Source organism: Epinephelus moara, chromosome 20 (assembly GCF_006386435.1).
Source record: "Epinephelus moara isolate mb chromosome 20, YSFRI_EMoa_1.0, whole genome shotgun sequence".
NCBI lineage: Eukaryota > Metazoa > Chordata > Actinopteri > Perciformes > Serranidae > Epinephelus > Epinephelus moara.
This window is the reverse complement of record NC_065525.1, coordinates 9,986,419-10,008,570: the sequence shown is the minus strand read 5'-3', so window position 1 is coordinate 10,008,570 and position 22,152 is coordinate 9,986,419. Positions and strand designations below refer to the sequence as shown.

The following is a 22,152-nucleotide window of genomic DNA, read 5'->3' as shown; positions in this document are numbered from 1 at the left end:
GCACACATACTAGAAGCTGTTTGTGAGTGTGTTTTATAATGGATATTTCCTCTCTTCATCTGACGTTCTTCTGGTGCTCCCAGCTCAGAGGGAGCCTTGATGACATCTGCATAAATAGAGCCGCTACTGAGCACTATTTCCCAGCCTGGAATTCTCTGAGGATACACTTCAGGCTTTATAAATAGCAGTGTGAGCACCGTGCATTCTAATCAGCTTATTTGTTTTAGGTTGCATACATCATCTTTACAGCCACATGGCAGGGTGTGGTCTTTTGTTGATTTTCCAAATCTTATTATATTTATGTGTCATTTTTATTTTAGTGCCCAACTCCAAATTTTCTTGATAGTAAGAAAAGTGAATACAGCCATCTCGAATACTTCACATACAATTTCTACTATGCTTGGGCCATAACAAAGTAATATGGTATAGCAGTGTATATACAGCATGATTTTCTATACTGTCAAAAATACAGATGTTCCTCTTTCTATTGAACTAATACAGATATGCTGTATTGAAGCCTGTATTGTAATGCACAGCAAGCACCACCAGAGGTCAGTCTTTACTGATGGAACATTCAGTAAAGCTGGGAAACATGGAGACTGTGAGTGGTGGGGATAACCTTAAAGGACAAGTAAAAAGCTGGCTAGCAATGGCTACAACATATTTTCTCATCTAACTCAGTGAATTAAGGCTTTATTTCCACCAAACCAGAGCTGGTGATACCCCAGTGAAAAGTCAGGAAGGTAAGAAGGTATGAAAAATAATGGATCCCGCCCAAGCCTAATTTCTTTTTTTGCTGTATATCTCAGAATCTACAGTCAGCATAATTTGCTTTTGAAGCAACCTATATATGTAAAAAAGGACTGTCCTTACCATTATTTAAAACAGGTCATTTGCTTTGGCAAGAATGCAACTGGGTTTACAGTGTCAATGCAGGGAGGAATGATTTGCATAGAGAAAAATAACTCACACACACAGTCTCCCCTTGTACATTTGCATTGAAACCATCCAGCAGTGTGTTCACCAGAGATGGTTAAACAAACAAGTCCAACAAGTATTTTGAATGTGGCCTTCTGCGGTATACCGTTGATTTATTTACATGTCGGACGATGACATACCAAATGGAGATCCAGAGGAAACACCGTGGGATTCCATCGAAATTCACATTGTGTTGTGGTTGTACGAAAGTATGATGCTTCAGTATTATTAAATAACACCAGATATTTAGATTAACAAAATGGCAAAAAGAAAGCTGATAAGTCTGCATGTGCTGTTTATTCTTAAAACATTCTGAAACATTTATATATGAAATATAAACATTTTAGGACTTTTCATGCCTTAATTTATTTAGCAGCTCATCAAAGTGCACCACAGACATTTATCCCTCCCTGTCTCAAGCTCTTACACAGGCTGTGGGTTTAATGTCAGCTTAAACATTGTTTCTACATATAGAACAAGTGTATACTCTATCTTTATACTACCTGTTATATAGCCTGTGTCAGAATGTATTAAGGGACTATGACCCATGCTGTCCCACATCCTGACAGTGGAAAATAACACTACTGATCTATGTGATATAGTTGAGTTTAAATGTCAGTTCCAGTATTTAGAAATGGGTCATAAGGCCACAAAGTGACAGAGAAAACACATCAGTGAGACAGGGATAGAGAGACAGAGTAAGAGGGTTCATACAAATGTGAACATCTGTCCTTACCGTGGTCTCGTCCTCGTGCAGCACCTGGTCGTAACCGCTGAGCGCCACACAGAAAATGATAGCTGTGACATCCTCAAAACAGTGGATCCACTTCTTCCTCTCCGACCGCTGACCTCCCACATCAAACAGCCTGGAGGACAGAGAGACAGACGTCAATAAACATACACACTCACACACATAACACATATTACAATGGCTTCTGAAGCCTGGCAGCTTCTTTAGCATTCTCAGTTAAGGTCAGTTTGTGGGTCCAATTATAAACTGGACATGTTTCAGTTTTTTTTGTTTTTTTTTTTATAACTGGCTCTTTACTCCAGCAGTGGTACATTACTTTCATGTCATGACGATTCTGGCCCCCTGCCTAGTCCATAAAGCTGTTTTATTTCTTGCAATGATCTGATATTGTCAACAGCTGGCTTACTGTTTCTACACCCAAGTGTATGCTCCATGAGTCTCTGTGTCTGAAAGGCTCAGTCAGTCTCTCGAAACATTAGAGCCCGAAGAGAGAAATTAAAACTGGCAGTTTTCATCTTATTGTAAATTTTATCCTTTGGATGCTTCAATGTGTGGTATCACTGTCTCTATGTTAGGGATGGGGATTTTAAGTAATGTCTATATTAATATACTCGCATTTAATTATTATAGAGTACTTGAAGATTTGCAAAACACTAAACGTAATAATTGGTCAACAACAGAAAACTAGTGCAACTTGAAATTCATTTATTAAACAACCAGGCTTAAATGAACCTATTTAACCATGAATTCAAGTTCACATAAGAAAAATCAGTAAACTTTCGGTTGCTGCCATTACGTATGTTAGATGCTTTGCTGAAGGACGGCCTCCTCTGGTGTTAGCAAGAGTTAACACAGCAGCAGCAGCTAACATCTGACATCTAGCCATTAAATGGTCCCAGCAAACTCACACTGACATCAAAATGGCTTGACTCTGTCATTAAACCTGTTAAGAAATGTAAGGTATTGTGTGCTGTGTGACTTTAACAGTTGGCCCTGTCACTGTGTCTCTGCATGTGGACAAGTGGGGCAAGGAGGCTCTGAGTGAAGTAAGACACTGTGCGCAGCTCTACAGTGACATAAGATTTTACCTGATATGCGGGGTTGGATGGCGATTATTCTATAGGTTGTACAAATACTGACGCCTAAATCAAGTACTGATGCCCATCCTTAATTGATATGTGGTATCACTGTGTATGAAATGCGTTGAATGTAAAAGAGCATAACCACTGCTATACATACTGGTCATCTGAGATTTTTCCTTTTCTTTAGCTGTAGAAAGACTTTTTTGATCCCATTTCAGATACTGACAATAATTCTCCAGTCTCTCCTCTGCATCTGTCATCATGCTGGCTCAATCAGACAATGTTAACCATTTTTAAGATATGGGATGTTCAGACAGGAGCTGCTGGTCTGTGAATGCTGGCTCCCTACAGATCTTAAGTTTTGTTCTCCATAGAAAGGGAAAAGTGGAAAGACCGCAATTCACTGTCTTGCCACGTCTAATCTCTGTAAACAGATATCTGCATACTGTGTGTATGACCTTGGTAGTGAAAGCTTTCTGGTTTCCTTTTGTAGTACGTTTTCAGTCTGAGTAGTATTGACCAATCACATTTGCGCTGGGTTTGGCTGCAAGCAGTTAAACAATCCATTTGGAAAGCAAAAGAGGCAAAATGCAACCTTGGAATCCATCCGCTATCATCTGATGATGATTTAGCTTATCATTAGCTTTTTTTATTAGCTGCATTTATATGCAGATGTGTGTTCAAGTTGCTAATTGGACTGTAACAATGACCAAAGCACGGAAAATGGATATCCATTATCCAGATATTGGCTGGCTACACTGGAACCCTCGAAATACTGGTCATTACCCCCAAAAGCTAAATTAAGATCTGATGGAGTTTCTCATGTACAAGATGTATTTTTGTGGTTTAGAGTACACTAAACAAACCACTACCAGAGAGGAGTGAATCCAAAGCGAAGTGAGCCCAGTTCTACATGTGACTGGTATAATGGTAGGTAGGTTGATGGGTTACACCCAGTACAGGAACACTGTAGTCTCCCACACACTGCCTGACTGCCAGTAATAGCAATTGAGCTGACAATATTTAGACTTCTCAACAAAACACACCCAGCATGCCGCCTACTCAACGGCAAGAGTAACAGTAGAAAGCATCATTCAGCACAACCAAAAATTTTTTGCATGTCTAAACTGATTGTGTGTCTATGTATCTGAACACACAATAAATAAAGCGTGTTTATATGAGAAAGTTTGGCACAGTCTGTGAAACAAAAATCAGTTGAAGTGTGATGGTGCATCCATCCAGAAAAATAATTGGTGTCTACAGTTTATTAACCTTTCCGCTCTGTGTGCCTATCAATACTTGTGTGTGTGTGTGTGTGTGTGTGTGTGTGTGTGTGCGTGTGCGTGCATGCGCGCACTTGCACACAAGAGGGGCAGAAATATGGTAATTAAATTAGAGGTCAGAAAAAGCCTCCTCCCCTTTTCTCTCTGTCTTCTCCTCCTTCTACCATCCCAACATGCCCCTCCTCTCTGTCATCATTCCCACAGCTCCTTGCTCTAATTGAATAAGATCTCATTAAAATGACAGACTATCATAAATATACGGTAGACACTTGGACACTTGTTTAAGCAGTTCATCTTATTAATTACAGCCTGGAGTTCCAACTGTATGCATGGATAAGAGGAGCAGACAGACACATGAGCAAAAAGCAGCACTAGTGACAGTGCAAGATATGTCACTGTTGTGAGTTAACACTCACCTGAAGTGAAGGTTTTTGAAGGTAAAGTGTGTCTCGACGATGCCTGTGGTCTTCACTCGGGTCCTCAGGATGTCCTGCTCTGTGGGCTGGTAGTCTGCCGCACCAATCCGATCTAGGCTGTCTAGGTAGCTGCACACACAAAGACAGACACAGATTGTAAATCAACAGCAATCTACTTCTAATTTAGCTACTGTAACAAGCCATGGTAAGCCTGCCAAGCTTTGGATTTCTCTACATGCCGAAGTGGTGTACATGAGGCTGTAGTGAGAGAGACACTCTGCATTTCAAGAGTTTGGGGATCATGTCTTTTTTAGCCTTTCCTACACTAAAACACATAGGCAAAAGTACAGGGAATGGATTAATTGTGATTATCTGCCTATGTCATTTGCGAGCATTTTCAGGTTTGGCTAACTAGCTTATTATCGACAGTAGAAAGTGTTTCAAGGCCACAGAGGACATCATTAATTAACTAGTGTTCTGGGATACAGGTTTTCACATTGTGTAGTAGTCGGTCCCATAGGCTACTAGGCTACAGGTATCAGACACTTAAATTTAATGCCTATAAGACCTTTATTTTTCAGTAAAGTATAAATATAAGTACAGCCAGTGGTTCAATGCAGAGGTAGGTTCTATGTAGAAATATGTTTATTAGAGTGAGTTAGGTTAATCTACATTTTGCCAACAGGGAGGTGCAAGTATAAAGTAAAAATACAGTATTAGGTTCAGTGGCACATTTAAAGATTTGTAAAATTAAAAATGTGGACTTTCACGCCGGAAAGTTTGACTCATTCTGACAAACAGAAAATGAAAGATGGATTTTTAAAGTTAGATGAAATGTTGGTGGCAATTAAGATCTCACAAATCTATTAAGGCTTAATATCTATAAAATTAAATTATAAACTTAAAGACTTTTTAAGGACCTGCAGACACCCTGCTAGAGCTTAGGCTAAGGTTAGTGTCCAGCTCTTAATTAGATTTGGGAATGTTTACACTCCAGCAACCCCAAGACATTACCCAAGATATTGATGCTTTTACCACATTTCTCAGTTAGGAGGTTCTTACATTAGGGATCCAGGCCTGGATCGAAGCACACTTGACCAAGTCCAGTTCATTTGAACGCAGTACATCAACCCATGCCCGAGTCCACTTGAAAAGGTGGTCTCGAGTATGGTTCATGTGTACTAAGTTTCAGTTGGGATCGGGTGTGAACACTAACCATACCAAACATGGAGATTACAGTTATTTAAAGCCAGTAGGAGTCGGCAAGTAGAGTAGCAAAGGCATTTCTCACTCTCGCACTGCAAAATCTGTGTATGCACAATCTCAACCTCTGAACTTCATGGCCATGGGTGATAAAGAAGAAAGGCAGACGAGAGAGTTGTTCTTGACATAGTTTCTAACAATGAACAACAGTAGCCATAACGACGTGAAGGTTGACTACGTCATATGAGTTTGGGATATTGTGATTGGTGCTCTTTCTGTACTGTAGCGACAAAATACACAATTGCCACACAGATGATGTGTACCCCCGTATGTAACAATATTACTGATGTGAAAGCCAAGCGGTGGGGGAGTGGAGAAGGGGGAGGCGATCTTACTCAAGCACGGTATGAATCCATCGTACAAAATGTGAAAACGCTCTTAATCCTAATTTTAAAAGCCTTTTCTCTTGTAACGTTAAAAGTGAAAACATACTTTTTGAAAATCCGAACAGGATGTAAGCTAAGCAGCTAAACAGGATTATGTTAGGACAAAATAACTCCATTATACACTCTAAGTGTAAACAGAGAGCTTGACAGGCATGGCAACAGTAACTAAGGGGGCTGACAGAGTCAGACTGCCATTGATTAAAATGGATTCAATTGTTTTGCTGTAATCCTCTTTGTGTTACAGTGTAATGATGTATGTTGTGGCTCAGGTGGGTGAAACAGTGACATAACATAACAAGCAGAATGTGACACCCACCCACTGGATTGCTGTCATCAAAAATGATAGTAAATATGCTACTCTACTGGCTGCAGTGGGGTAATATTCTAACCCCTACCCACCCTCTCTTCAGGAGATCAGAGGTCAGGATAAGCTACAGATCAATACTGTCAGAACAGGAGTACGAATTTTCAACAATGCCAGTATTTAAATAAATGCATTTATCTCCCTGATTTCTCAACAAAATAGGCAATTTCAGGGGGGACGAGGGTGCACGCCATCTCCCTTACTGAAGAACTAACCAAAATCCATCCACTCTTTAACCTGCCATCCCTCTCCACCCCCCAGGTCCAGACCCAGACACCAACCGATCTATACCCGGACCTATGACCAATAAATACATTTTGACAATGCAACATTTGTAGCACCGATTTAGCCAGGAAACTCCCACAGGCATTAAATCACGTCACATGATACCACTCAGCCAATCAAATCTGTGGATTCCGATAAGCATTACAACTTGAGTGAGACACACACAGGGGAGAGATGAGAGGCAACAGTTGGAGAAATAAGTGAGTCAGAGAAGAATAATTTCACATGACTTATTCTAAGATGAGAAAATTAGACAGTGAAAACACAGCTCTTAGAAGGATGGACTCTTACATGTTCGTTATGGGCAGTTCAAGACCAGTATTTTTCATCATATGTTACGAGACTGTGGCAATTATTAAAAGTAGTAACATGAAGCGCCACTAGGGGGTCTGTCCCCCCTGTTCAAATAAACAAAACATCTACTGCCTAAACATTAAATGAATAAAGGCAATCAGCCCTAGTTGGCAGATGAAATACATATAGTAGCTACCATGTCAAGTGGCTACTTGGTAAGAAGCTATAAAGAGGAGTGGGTAGGCGAGATGACTCTGTTCAGTTATGTAATGGAATATCCCTGGAAGTGGACCTTTATTTTTTAATGTGGAAGTATAAATCAAATACTCAGTAGTATGGTTCAGAGATTCATCTTACAGCCCATTGAGGGCAGCTCCCTGGCTGGTGGATACTGTAAAAATCCACCATATTATCAAGCAGGAATAAAGGAGAGAGTGAAGAAAGAGTCGTGATTTCATTACTTATTCACTTTTACAGCTCGGCCACTGAGAATCTTTTATTCTGACTGGCTGGCAGGTGTCTCTTTTGTTCTTTCAATGCCATGTCCTTCTCCTATGCTGACTTAAAGCTGTGTAATGTCCACCTTGGAGGGTATTATTCATTACATATCCCCTTCTAAAAGACAGATTTACTTCTAAAACAGCACAGAGTGAGGTCTCAACTTAAAAAAATACTTTTCTCCATAACAACCATTCATACATAATTGGTATTCTAAACCAACACAGATGAGCTGAAAGATAGTCAGACAGGCGAGCAGAATATAGGAGCAGAATATATACCCACATCATGCATCCATTTAGTGTAATGGATTTAAAGGTTTTATTTATAGTTGTGCGAGAGTGTTGTTTCAGAGCTTTTAAATGGGTGCTGAGTTACTTCCAAGAGAAAGAGAGAAAAGATAAAGGCTCGAGAGGAGAGGAGATATTGGGCTGATGGATACCAAGAAGTGGATGGCACACACACACAGGCACAGACACACAGTGCACACTCGCAAAGCTTCAGTGATAAGAACTATTGATTACACAGAAAGGAATATGGGTTAGAGCTTGGGGTGAGGAGAGGAAGTAGATAGGGAGAGCTGAAAGAGGGGAGACAAAGAGAATGTGAGAGGAAGAAAGCAGTTTTTTCAGGGCAACAATCAGGCAAAGTGATCTGTTGGACCTTGATTTATTTAAAAAAAAAAGGGAAATAATGTCTATAGAAACATGCACCAGGTGCTAAACAGATCTGTCTGCTCCACTATTGCATCAGCCTAGATCTTAGATACTCTGACTAACTATATTACTAGAAAATCACAGTGATTTGGTGTTAAAACATTTTGTATGATTGAAAAATAAAAAGGGCTCTGATAAGATTAGAAGATAATCAAACACTATAAACAAAAACACACAAAACAAGTACCTCATCACAAATGCTTTCCAAAGCAGATTTTAGGGTAAACACAATTTCTATAAACATAAGAACAGCTGCTCAAACAAATCCTTTCTAATCAGCGTTCCTAGAGCTTAAGGCAGGTTTGATTTAAGACCTTTAAGACTTGTTTTAAAGCCACTTGAAATGAAATTTAACCAAAATTCAAGAAAGAAAATGGAATTACCACCCCACTGTTTATGCCTCTGTGCACCAGACAAGTTCTCATACAGTGTCTCATACAGTTTACATCCATGGATGGATGCTTCACAACCATTTTACTCCCGACAGAACAGAATATCTATACAAGTAGCACAGTTTCTAGGTTAACACCCAAGATGAGTGTCACCAATTCAGTATCTGACCAAATGTTTCCCCTGGCATTATTATGTCGCAGTGAAGTTGACCTTTTGGATATAAAACGTCATCACTTCAACATTTTATCCTATTAGACATTTGTTTGAAGTTTTGTCATAGCATTGTGAATTCTTTAGTTATGGTCAAAAAACATCACACTGACCTAGACCTTTGACCACAAAATTCAGTTCATTGTCTCATCCAAATGAACATTTGTGCAAAATTTGAAGAAATTCCCTCAAGGTATTCTTAAGATATCACATTCACAAGAATGAGACTGATGAGGTTCCATAGACTTGACTTTTGACCACCAAAATCTAATTAGTTCATCGTTGAGTCCAAGTGGACATTTGTGCCAAACTTGAAGGAATTCCCTCAAGCTGTTTTTTGTCTTGCATTCATGCAAGACGAAAAACAAGACGAGATGCATGCAAGGTCACAGTAACTTTGACCTTTGAGACTTGACTACCAACATCAAATCAGTTCACCTTCAAGTCCAAGTCAACCTTTGTGCCAAATTTGTCGAAATTCCCTCAAGGCACTCCTGAGATATCTCGTTCACGAGAGTGAGATGGACAAGGTCACAGTGACCTTGACCTTTGACCACCAAAAACTAATCAGTTCATTGTTAAGTCTAAGTGGACATTTGTGCCAAATTCAAAGAAATTCCCTTGGGGTTTTCCTGAGATATTGTGTTCACAAGAACGGGACGGATGGATGCACAGATGGATAACATAATGCCTCCGGCCACAGCTATCGCTGGAGTGAAGGCATAAAAAACCCACAAAACAAGCAGCTCATCACAAATGCTTTCCAAAGCAGATTACATGGTGCTTGAAATGTGAACAGAATTTCTATGGATATAAAAACAGCTGTTCAATCAACTCCACTCTAATCAGGGTTCCTAGAGTTTAGGTTAGATTTAAGACTTTTCTGTTTAATGGCACTTGACATTAAATTTAACTACCCTTAACGGCTATCCTGATCTGTGCAGGGTTAAAAAAAAATAGATGCTCCCAGTTAATTTGAGATTTCACAAAGCATCATCCCCAAAATTAGGCAATGCTTCATGGAATCCTACTTCCAACACCTTAGCATGCTTAAGACTTTTTAAAGGTTCCAGTATGTATGGTTTAAGGGGGTGTAATAGCACAAATGAAAAATATGTAATACACCCAACTATTTTTTCATTAGTTTATAATCACCTGAGACTAAGAATAATTGTGTTTTTGTTACCTTAGACTAAGCCATTTATATCTACACGCAGAGTGAGTCCTCTTCCACAGAGTCCACCATGTTGTTTCTACAGTAGCCCAGAATGGACAAACCAAACAATGGCTCTAACGCCATTCACGTTTTTGCGTTGGCAACCATAGTTCTCCTGCACGCCTGGCACACAGGTTGAATGCAAAGTTGCAACTTCACCGCTAGATGCCACTATACACTAGACCTTTAAGACATTTTAATACCAATTAAGGCCTTATTTCTTAGATTAATTATTTAATGTCTTGTAAGACCTTTTTTTACTGGAACCCTGTTAATACAACAGTCATGCCAAAACAATACATTTGTGAATTTCACCAATTTAGATGCCATGTTGTTATGTTTGAACCAACATGACTCAACATGTAACTTAAAACAGATCTATGTGCTAAAGCCAAAATAATATTTCTTTAACAGATACACAAATCTCTTAACCCCAGCGTGAAAGGTCTGAAAAAGATTCTCACCACCTCACCATCACAGCTTCCATCATCTGGCTGCAGTTGTTTGCATCATTTGCTCTACGAAGTATTGTGAAATGAATGCTTAGCACCCTCAAGCTGTATGCTAAAAGTCAATGAATCTTATCCTTATGCATGTCTTTGATAATGTCTCCTCTTGCTGTCTTTTCTCTGTCCTGTCAAAGTTAACTATCTGTAAAGAAATGATGAACACATGAAAAAAATAGTAGACTGTACTTAGATATTTGACTTTTGAGTAAGAAAGGTCAGTTATAGCTGCCATTATCATTGGAGCTCAATAATGTGACTTTTATGACCTTTACCACCACAGGAGGTCGACCCCTCTCTGAATAGAGGCTGTCAGCGCCTCCTGTTCACTGTTTCCACCCTACAGTCACTTCAAAAAAATGTATCTGACATGAACTCATATTAATGCGAACATTATTTCATGTACAGAGTTGCTGTCCCCTGAAGCTCTTACTCACACAGCAATGTAAATCACATTAAATCGTACCCACACAGGCTAATGTCTTCTGTATGCTTGCACAATACATACAGTATGTAGACCACCACTGCATTAGTCCCCTTCCTCACCCTGATATTACTCTTCATGGTGCACTAAGTCGATTAACACCAGACCCCTGTGTATGCTTCTCTCATTTCCCTGGTGATGTACAGTATTATACATGATCACTGAAAGGGTGTTAGGCATAAAAGAGAGACAACCGCAGAGAATGTTGTCTGTGGGGTGATAATGGCAAAGATGAGTGCATTCATGTGTATGTGTGTCTCCGACATAAAAACCGAAAGAGTTCTCACGAGCTGCGATATTCAGCATCACTCTCTCAACACTTTGTTAACACACATCCCACCCCTCTTTCTGTCAAACACTTTTCTATTTTCAGTATCATGCAATATTTTTATATGTAATATGTAAAAAGAGATCCTGCACTAACCAGTAATTTACAGCTAAGGCACTGGTGTTAATAAAACAGCGAGTGGAAAACCTGATGCTAAAAAGGACTGATAGCACAGATGTATAAAGAGAACTGGATACAGCATTCCGTTGAAAGTTGCTCAGTAGCACAGGAAGCTAAAAAAGTTGGACTTCCTGAGAATAAACCTGGATCTTACACATCATTGGGCCCATCTAGGTCAGCCCTCCACTAACTTGAATGAGGATGAAATGATTAATCGCACAGCTCTTCTAGACTTTCTAAATGTAATCGGACCAAACAGATCAAATCGCCATAGTGAAAAAAGTAATTTCACAGAGGTTCAAAAGAATGCACTCACTGACTTAAAGAAGCCTCGTCACAATGTAAGTCTGAGGGAAAAAGTCTTTTTGGAACCACTACCATCACGTGATGGACCCAGAAGGTGTAATTCCACCATTTGGTCACAACAAAGATTAGCTTCAAAGCCTGACGCACTTCTTGGGGCCTGACTGGTAGTCTTTTCCTTTGTTTCGGGGGGGAACTGGAAAGAGCACAAGAACTGATCCTTCCAAAGCCCCACCTCTTTTCACTCTGTGCTCCAATAACAGTTGAGCAAGCTTGGTACCTGGCAGAACCTCGGTCAGCTCTCCCCTTTCCTGTTATACTTTAATAATGCTTTGTGCTAGAAAGCGAAATTTGAAGATGGGTAGAGGATATGGACTGTCCCGATCTTCATGGAAACATTATGTTGTATATAGTCACATCTTAAGTTAGCTAATATCAGTAAAACATAAGCTAACTAGCTAGCTAATGTACAGCTACATCAAGAGGAGTTAGTCTAATGATCAGTGAAGTTTGCTTCCTCCTTATTTCTGTGGTATTTCCGTTACATAAATTATTAGCCAGATCAGGGCCGGGGCAATGGTTAGCACTGTAGCCAAGAGGTTTCCAGGTTTGAATCTGCTGGCCGGCTGACGCCCCTCTCTGTGGAGTTTGCATGTTCTCCCCTTGTCAGCGTGGGTTTTATCAAAACGTCCCCGGCTTCCGTCCACAGTCCATAGACATGCAGGTTAGATCAGGTGTGAATGTGACTGTGAATGGTTGTCTGTCTTTATGTGTCAGCACTGTCATAGTCGGCAGATGACCTGTCCAGGGTGTACCCTGCCTCTCGCCTAATGTCATGAATCTATCCTTCCATTGCATACTGTAGTCCTCTGTGTCGGCTTCTTACAGTTGATGCCCAGAAAGTATTTACATACTGTGGCACCTGGCTAAAAGGGGTGGGTACCAAGTTACAGCTCACTCGCACTGATCACTTAGCTATTTACATCAGAATGTGGTTCACTAAAGAAATTAAACCCATCAAACAAGGGTCACAAATTATAAAACTGTATTTTTAAGTACACGTAGATGCCATTTCAAAGTATATGCAACTGTTGACTACATATGGTATCTCCAAGTGTACAGGCCTACCACATATGATTTTAACTTTAAACATATACACACATATACACAAATTTTAACGCATAATTTGTACACTTTGAAATATGAAATGTGCTTAATCATGTTTGTGTGGCATGTATGTTTTTTTTTTTTTCTTTTTAGGGGAGGTCAGCTCAACTGCCCTGCTTCATAGCTGTTGCTAAGTAACTGCTTTAGACATCTCCCCTACTGTGATGCTCTGACACATATTTAAAACCAGCACTCTTCACTTCTACAGCAGCGGCATGATGCAACATGATACAACCTGGCCACAATATAAAAAGGGCTCTGAATCGATAGAGGAAAAAGCAGTGTCATTACTGACCCCAGAGAAAAAGATACACCAGGAAATTTCACACTGGCAGTGTACACGCGCTTTAAGGCACGTCTTAAATACACACTGACCAGACTAGGACATCTATTTTGTATTTTTGCCTTTCGTGAAGAGAAGCACGCTGACCTCTAAACATGAGGTTACCTCTGTTGTCAACAGAAGATAAAGAAGAGAACTTTCTAAAGCCAGCAATGGACACGTAACGGTACCCACTAGCGCCAAGATGTGCTATGTTTATCAATTTGAATCAATATGACTGAAGTAAGTTTTACATTATTAACCAGTAAAAAGTTCAATGATGTTGAATAATCAAATGCAATGCAAGATGAAGAATCAATATCTGTAGTAAAGAATGGAGAATGAAGCCATGATGTCTGACATTTAACTTCAATTAGTTCTAAACAAGTATACTCAGACTGCCTGCTATTAGTGGGCACTATGCTCTCAATCCATTTAATACTGCAGTCTTTCAGTGCAATAAACCAAAGCATCAAAGCAACGCTCTTGTCCAGTGTCCATTAAACTACCTGATCTGAGATGTTAATGGGAAACTCTGGTATTTTTTAACCTGGACTCTATTTTCCCATGCTTTTGTGTCTAAGAAACTAATGGAGGCAACATTTTTTTTTTTTTATTGGTCCCGTATTGAGAGAGACTGCTGTGGTGAAACAGGCTACAATACCAACCCTTATGAGCAATTGTGCACCATCAATTTACATCTATTAAAAGTGCAGGCTCAGATTGTTATTAGAAGTGTCTGACAACATTATGTAAAAGGTCCTACAGAGAAATGAAACAGTTTTCTTAACCTTTCTGTGATCTCATCTGTTTGCGAAGTCTTGTTCTGATTCTGGTGGACTTTTCCACATTGTCAAAATCAGCTATATGTTCAGCCATGACACTGAAAATATTTTAGATAACACAATATATGCTTTTTGTATCTCAACACCACAAATTCTTTTCAGCACTCCTCTATCCAAGGCCCAATTGCAATCCTCCCCTTGGCCCTACCACTCCATTTTGAGTGCTGCTGCTTGGTTAGGGTATCCTTTTTCTTTGGGGGATCAAGGGGCAGTGGTACAAGAAAATTTCCAGATTGCTTTGGGATCAGCAGCAGTCTGAATGTAAACAAGCAACATGGCTGCTACATGGCAGGGAAAGAAGCCCATACATTTAAGTTTATCTTTACAAATTGCCATGAAAAAATGTTGAACTCTGTCAGGACATCTTAGTTTAATGTAAACATAAAGGAATGTGTAATTTGATCGATTTATCAAGCATTTCAGAGAAACTGCTACTGTGTCAGACGTTTCTTTTAGCTAACTATTTCAACATTTAATCATTACTTTTAACTAACGCAAGCTATTTGAACCGTTTGTCAGTTACCTTAAGCTATCTGTTTCTACCGTTTATTCATCACTTTTAGCTACCTAATGCTACTGATGAAGTAACAAGTGCCATCCTATTTCTTAGTTTAAGACTTCAAACCCATCCCCTTGTGGCTCTGCTCAGAAGGGCCACTACTCAGTCCAGGGCTCTCAAACTTGGCAGGGACTTCTCCTTGAGCTAGACCTGGTTACAATAACAGCGAAAAGTAAGGAAAAATGTTTCATTTCTCTGTAGGGTCTTTATCACAATGATGTCAGACACTCCAAATAACAATCTAAACCTGTCAGTGGCAAAAACAAGCAGTTTTAATAGACATTAATTAACTGTGCACAATTTCCCGCAGAGATTCAATTGCAGCCTGTTTTGCTGCTGTAGCTGCAGCGGTCTCTTTCTATACTGGACCAATTTCAAAAATTGCTGTCTCAATTAGTCACTTAGACACAAAAACATGGGAAAATAGACTGAATGAGACAAAGTGGGTACATGCATACCACTGTGCCACAAAGGCAGGGGATGTAAATCATAAACAGAGTGTACATGTATTGTGGTAAATAGGTCAGGACATGCAGGGCATTTGCACAGAGAGAGAGGCAGAGGCAGAGAGGACGGGTGGCTTTAGGCAGAATTTGCTCCTCACAGAGTAGAGCTTTCTCCTTTCTGTGTAATACAAACTCACATTACATGCATGTGTGATTACACACACAAACCACACACTCGCACAAACACTCCCTGCTCGCACCATCATCGTCTTCACTAAACACCCAGCCTTCAACCTAACTGTAACACCTGGCAACCGAAAAAGAACCTTTCAAGGTAAAAACTGACAAAATAATATCTCAACTTTGGAGAAATGTCATCCACTTTCTTCTGCTGTTAGGGATTTTCAAGAAAGAAGCGCAGAAGTGCAGGCAGACAGACACACACACACACGCGCACACACACACACACACACACACACACACACACTGAGTGTGGTCTGATCATGTGATATCTGTCCTATCATTCCATTGGCTGGTTGGCCTGTTCTGCTCCACAGGCCACAACATAATAGGAAGTGTGCATCAATCTTTAATGTGACATTTAACACAGGCACACAAAAGTGCACACACGCAAACACAAACACACAAGCACACACACTTTCACACACAGAGCGGATGTTGTTTGAGTTAATTGACCACATGTAAATGCTGACAGGAATATATTTGCACTTCCAAGATGTCTGTCATGATGAGAAATAACTTAGAGCTGCAACTCTCTCTCTCTGCATCCTTTCTTGCTCTCTCTTCACTTCTGACTTACTGACTCACTCTTTACCACGCCTGTTTGGTCTCATTTGTCTTGCGGCCTGTATCATTCAATCATTTTAATGTGTTTTCTTTGTTAAAGCCTCTGTTTAAACTCCTCCTCTTAAACTTCCCTTGCCTCGTCTTTCTGTATCTTCTCTTTCTTCAGTTTCCCATGCTCTCCTTCTCCTGTGCGTCTGCATTTGATTTGCTTCTACACACTTATTTCAACTGGCTAATTCCCATTCAAATGGTGCATTAGTCTCATTTTTGTTTGACAATTGCCTCTAAATTCTAAGTAGGAAATAATTACCTAACTAACAAACAATGCCAGTAACTGATCCAAGTAATATAGCAGACATCCAAAGGAAAGCAAGCTTTTGCATAACTTTTCCTGAATGAATATCTTGAGGGAATGAGCATATTTTATGCTTTTCCCCATGAAATATTCAATTTCCTGTTGTCATATGACTTAAAGTATATTGGTTTGGTGCAGCCAAGAATGCAGTTTAATATGAATTCATGTTATGAAATGGTCAGTGTATAAGCAGATTCACTACAACCATGGTTTGACCGTATGAGAGTGGTGTACATCAGTTGTGGAATATAAAAAGGTACATTTACTCAAGTACTTTACTTATGTACAAATCTGAGGTACTTATACTTGACTTGTGTCTTCTTTCTTTTCATACAACTTTCTACTCTCCTCCACAACATTTCAGAGGGGAAAATTTTACTTTTTACTGATGTTGGCATCTTTAGTTACTAATGACTTTACAAATTTAGTCTTTTGCATATACAAAATATGAAGATCTTATCAAATATGACACTTTCTTATTAATTAGTCTACCCAACAGCAGCCTATACAGGAATACAACTGAAACAATTAGACAATTATGCAATTACTGATCGACAGACAATTATTGGAACTATACTAACTATTTTTTAGTGCAAACGATGCAAGCTTCTCAAATGTGAGGATTTGCTGCTTTTCCTTTTACTTATTTTAATAAATTTGAGGTTTGGACAATGAATTTGACAAAACAAAGAATGCTTTTAAATCAATGCATGAGTAATAATAATATATAATTGTATATACAGTGTCACACACACACACACACACACACACACACACACACACACACACACACATTGCATTAGCCACAACTGGACTGGACTGTGAAATGGGCAATTTTATTTTAATTTAATTTTTCATTTCTATTTATGCGCTTATTTTAACTTATACTATTCTATGTCTGTTTTAATACCACTGTGTTGCTGTTGATTAGGGGAAGTGTGGTTGTTGTTTTTTGTCTTTTATGAGCTGCTGGACAGTTGATTTTCCCTTCGGGGATGAATAAAGTTCTTTCTATTCTATTCTATAATAGTGTAACAGTCACAGGGCTAATTTTCTTCATTGAGATTACTTATATTTCTTATACTTAAGTATATTTTTCTGATTTAACTTCTATATGCAAAGCAAGACTTTATTTGTACCACAGTATTTTAGTGTGTTATTATTACATTTACTTAAGTGAAGGATCTGAATATGTCATCCACCACAGGTGCGTGTTTAGCGTATGTACTACACAGAGCAACAAAGACATACGACTTCATCTGTCACTCAACCTTAATTTCTCATTATGTCAGTGTGTAATTTTACAGGATGTAAGGTGTACAATTAAACAAGGGCTACATGCAAGAACATGGCACTTCAGGGAAATGACTCCCCCACCTTCCTCTCTCTCTCTCTGTCTTTCCTTTGCTGTGTTTCTCCTGCTGTCTCTCTCTCTCCACCCACACACAGGCACTCAGTATAAATCAGGCCCTGCACTTGTAATGGTGATTGACTGTGTGTCGTAATAGCTTGTGTATGATCGCATTTAGAAGATTATAAATAAATAGTGGTCTGTGTAAGTGTGTGTTTCAGTGCATGTTTTTTTTTTTTTATTATCTTTTATGGTGGGTGGATTAAGAGGGGTTGGACAAGGTAATGACTAATGTATCGATCCGTACTTAGAAAATCTGGACTCAGCTGGGCAGGTGAAATACACAGTTATACACACACGCTTGCTACTGTGCTGAGTCAGTGATATGGTATTTCATAGGGGGCTAAACAAACACCACTGCATTCACACACACCCCATTCTGTCCTATCGCTTACTGTAAACACACACCTACACATGCCCACAACCAACAAAAGGACTGCAAATGTGCTCAAACTCAGCTTATCTGTTTTCTAAGCTGACAAATAGAATGTGACATTACTGTCTGATATTGGTGGTTGTTTAAAATTATACCTACCTCATACCTTTAATTTGTCATTTTAAACAACTCCCCTTCATACTCGCACACACTAGGGCTGGGTGATATCACCTGAGATCACAGATTCACATTTCCTGCAACTTCCAAAATATCCCCACTCTCCCAGTCTGCCCCCGACACAAACAAATGACCACATGTACGTACTACTGCGCTGAATCGTTGAGCTGGTACTCGCGGGCGCGGCTGAAACACTCCTGGATGCCTGAGTCGGACCACAGGCGCATCATGGCGGACAGCAACTCGGCAGAGTAAGGCTCTGTGTCTTCCATACGACTGACCACATCGCACACCATCTTAGCATCCGCCTGGAGGAAACACAAGAGGGGAGAGTGCAGGAGGTTAGTATTCTCTAAACTCTAAAGGTGCTAAGTATAATCATTGTAAACAAACATAAGCACCACAGAGAGACTGTCAGCCTGTACAATGCATTTTAAACATTGTGCCCCTGGATACACAGACATTATTTGTTCAAGTACACTACAGTATGACAAATACTTGTCAGTGTATGTGCGATATGAATATGCAGAACTATGACAGAAAGCAGAAGAGGAAGAACAATGAGCAGGAGTTAACAAGGATAGGGGATGAAAAGGAGAGAAGAAGTGTGAGGTGACAACAATTACAGAAAGCGATTACAGGAGATGACACAAGAGGAGAACAAGATTAGGGGGAGAGAGAAAAGAATAAGAGCATTTCCAGCTCCCAATGGTCCATTTATTCTCCTGGTGAAAAGCCTTTACAAAAGCATCATTTAAAACCCATGTGTCATTACAAACCCTGAGTCAGTACAGATGCAGAAAGGCATCAGAAAGCTACTGCTGTTCATGCAGAGGCCTGAGGTCAAATACTGTTTTAATGTCATCAAACTGCAATGTGGGCAAACCTTTGCAAAGATGCTCTAAAAATCATGCCAGCTGGACTTGGACAAAGGTAAAGCTTTTTAGGGGTCTTTTGTTTTAGCTGAAGAAGGCCAGAGTGGAGACTGTTTTCATGCAGCAGTGATCTGGATTTGGTTCCTTCAGGGACAGAGACTGCTGGTCGGCACTGTGCTCTGAGGCCGATAAATCAGCTGCTGTTAGCTGACACAGCTGGGAAGGAATAACTGTCTTAATACACAAAGCTGTTAACTTCATATGAACCAGTGTTGTCACAGTACTGGAATTCCTTCTTTTGATGCAACACCTTCAAAAATATTGATATTCAATACTGTTTAAACTAGGGCTGTGCTATGTCAGGAAAACATGATATGTGATAACTTGGTTGAATGTTTGGATGATGATATGTCTTGCGATAAATAAACAAATATTAAAGTTTACAGTTTTAACGTCTTCCTGCTTTAGGGTTCTTGCTGCTAACACAGACCCCAGACAATGAACAGCCTCTGCATACTGACTAAAAAAAAGAAATGCAGCGCCCACAGGTGGCCATTTGAGTGGGTCCCCGATGAATTTTTTGGGGGGGGCAAATTGTTGTGTTAAACTTGTGTTTTATGTTCAGGTATGTTTAAAATGTGTCTGATAATTAAATAAAATCCCAAATCTGAAAACTTTATTTACAAAACTGTATATGTATCATCTTGAGCTGAGTTTAGAGAGCATCAAAATCATCTACCTAGTGTCAAGCAAATTAAATGTGATATAGGATTGTGGTATAGATAATCCCATAGAAACGTGATTTCTATGGACAATTCATTAAAACATACATAAGTAACTGCATAAATGTAATAGTTCAATATTTTGACAAATATTCTTATTCTCGTTACACTTACTGAGAATTTAAACAAAACAGGAAACAACAAAAAACTGGTCTTGCGCAGATATTTAATATGTACGGTAAGAAAATGGTGGCCACCGGTAAAAATATTTTTTCAGCCAGGGCATGTTCTGTGGACAGTAAAACATCAACGGGTCATCATCGCCATGAATCAATACAGTATCTATCAATGGCATTATTCAGGGGAAAAAAAAGTGGCACGTCCCCTGAACGATAAAGCACCATCGTCACTGACACGAGTGAATACAGCATCTCCTGTCACAGCTGACGTTGCAATGTAAGACAAGAGGAATGTAGTAATATCCTATATATTAGTGAATTCGGTTGTATTTTATGAATCTTAAAACACATGGTTATTGTCTGCCGGCGGTCCCTGGGCACCTCTGTGTTGCCCCGCCATCTTTATCAGGAAGCAGCAGTGCACCGAGCTTCAGAGAGCCAGGGATGAGAGCAGGTGGGCGGGCAGACAGGTGTCAGATCTGTGCAGAGCACCAGAACAAAAGCACTGACACATCACTGACAGTATAATAATAACACCTAAAACACAAGTTTCAATCTCAGCGGTTTCTGTGACATAAGAAATACTTCAAAAAATAGTTAAGTCACCTGATGCCACTGTTTCAACACGAACTGGTTGTTCACAACTACCATGCATACATTGACATGCAGCATGTGAATATACTGTTTATCCCAGTTCAAGCTGTATTTTGTGATACATTTATTGCACATGTTGATATTGCGATGAAGGTAAATTTTTGATATATTGTGCAGAACTAATTGAAACCATTTCAAATATTCATTATCGATCAATAAGTCAATTTTTGACCACACTTATACAATCATAGTCCTGCCATTAAAGTGCTTAAGTTATTACATATCATATAAAGAAACTATTAGCAATATTGTGTTGATTATTATAGACAGGGATGGTATTGGTGGAATTCAATACTGTACCCTTTCCTGTAAAGGTTAAAAAATCATGTCTTGTTATTGCAGACATGAGTGTAACAGGATCACTTGTGGAACATTACATTTCTTCTGTTTGATTTAAATAAGACATGTCATGCTGTGTGTTTATGGAAAATCTTGTCAGCCAATTAGCTATGAGTAAACCGGCCGCAGAGATGTCTTTTAGATTCGGCTGCCATCACCAGCATCCTGTCTGAATCCAGTGGTTGATCCCCGCCCCTCCTCTCTCCTTTGCTCTTTGTTGTTATTGATTTCTCTTCCGAGCACTGACCTCCTACATGATCATTCTCGCTTACAGTAATATTGCCAGGACCCTGACCTTTGTCCTATTAATATTTGGTGGCTTCAAATGCTGACACAACACAACAGCTGCAAATACATGTATCTACCCTTCTTTGCTTTGCAGTTGATCTTAAATAAAAATCTCTCAAGAAGACATTTGTGGTCAGGGACTTATTTTGCTTTGTGTATGTGAGTACAGTTTTGTTAAGTTATAAAATCCTTCCTCACAGTGTCAAAGTACATTCCTGTATGTCAGTCCAAAAATTACTCGATCAGGGACCATTATATAAGAAATGCATTACTGATTCTGACTCTACATTAAAAATGTACATCTGTTGTAGACAACAGAATATCTTCAAATTGCCTTCCAATGAAAATTATGCAAAATCATATAATGGATTTGTCTCATTTTAATTTAAATCCAACATTAGGGAAGACGATAACCATACCATCTTCTATACGTTCTCTGGTTGTGAAAAGAACTGCCTTTAGGGGACTTTTATCACGATGCTGCTCTGAGACAGCTCTTTGTATTTAAAGATATTACCATATCAGATATCAGAAACCCAAAAATAGATAGCATTCAGTTCTTCTTCCTATAATTTATGCTCTAACTGTTGATCCTAATTTTACAGTTGTTACAAGTAATGCCCTAATGTGGGGAAAAATTAAAAACATAACACAATAAGATAATAAAGCTGGCTGATAAAACTGTGATAGCTTTATTGGCAGTTTAGCAATATAGTTGCATCCCATTAGAAGCTTTAAACCACCTATTCCTTTT

General features: G+C 39.3%; 2 protein-coding genes across 3 annotated transcripts in view; one reads left to right on the top strand and one right to left on the bottom strand.

The window, feature by feature from the left end:
* Nucleotides 1-22,152, top strand: part of LOC126408262 (histone H4) — a 583,921-nt gene that overhangs the window by 147,436 nt on the left and 414,333 nt on the right. The window lies entirely within an intron of this gene.
* LOC126408230 (guanine nucleotide-binding protein G(o) subunit alpha) overlaps nucleotides 1-22,152 on the bottom strand; it is a 141,663-nt gene that overhangs the window by 24,661 nt on the left and 94,850 nt on the right. For both annotated transcript variants that reach the window (XM_050073681.1, XM_050073682.1), the window contains exons 4-6: nucleotides 18,489-18,649; nucleotides 4,511-4,639; nucleotides 1,715-1,844 (exon numbers count right to left, since the gene is read on the bottom strand). In XM_050073681.1, coding sequence (XP_049929638.1) covers nucleotides 1,715-1,844; nucleotides 4,511-4,639; nucleotides 18,489-18,649 — 420 coding nt within the window. The remainder of the gene's footprint in view (nucleotides 1-1,714; nucleotides 1,845-4,510; nucleotides 4,640-18,488; nucleotides 18,650-22,152) is intronic.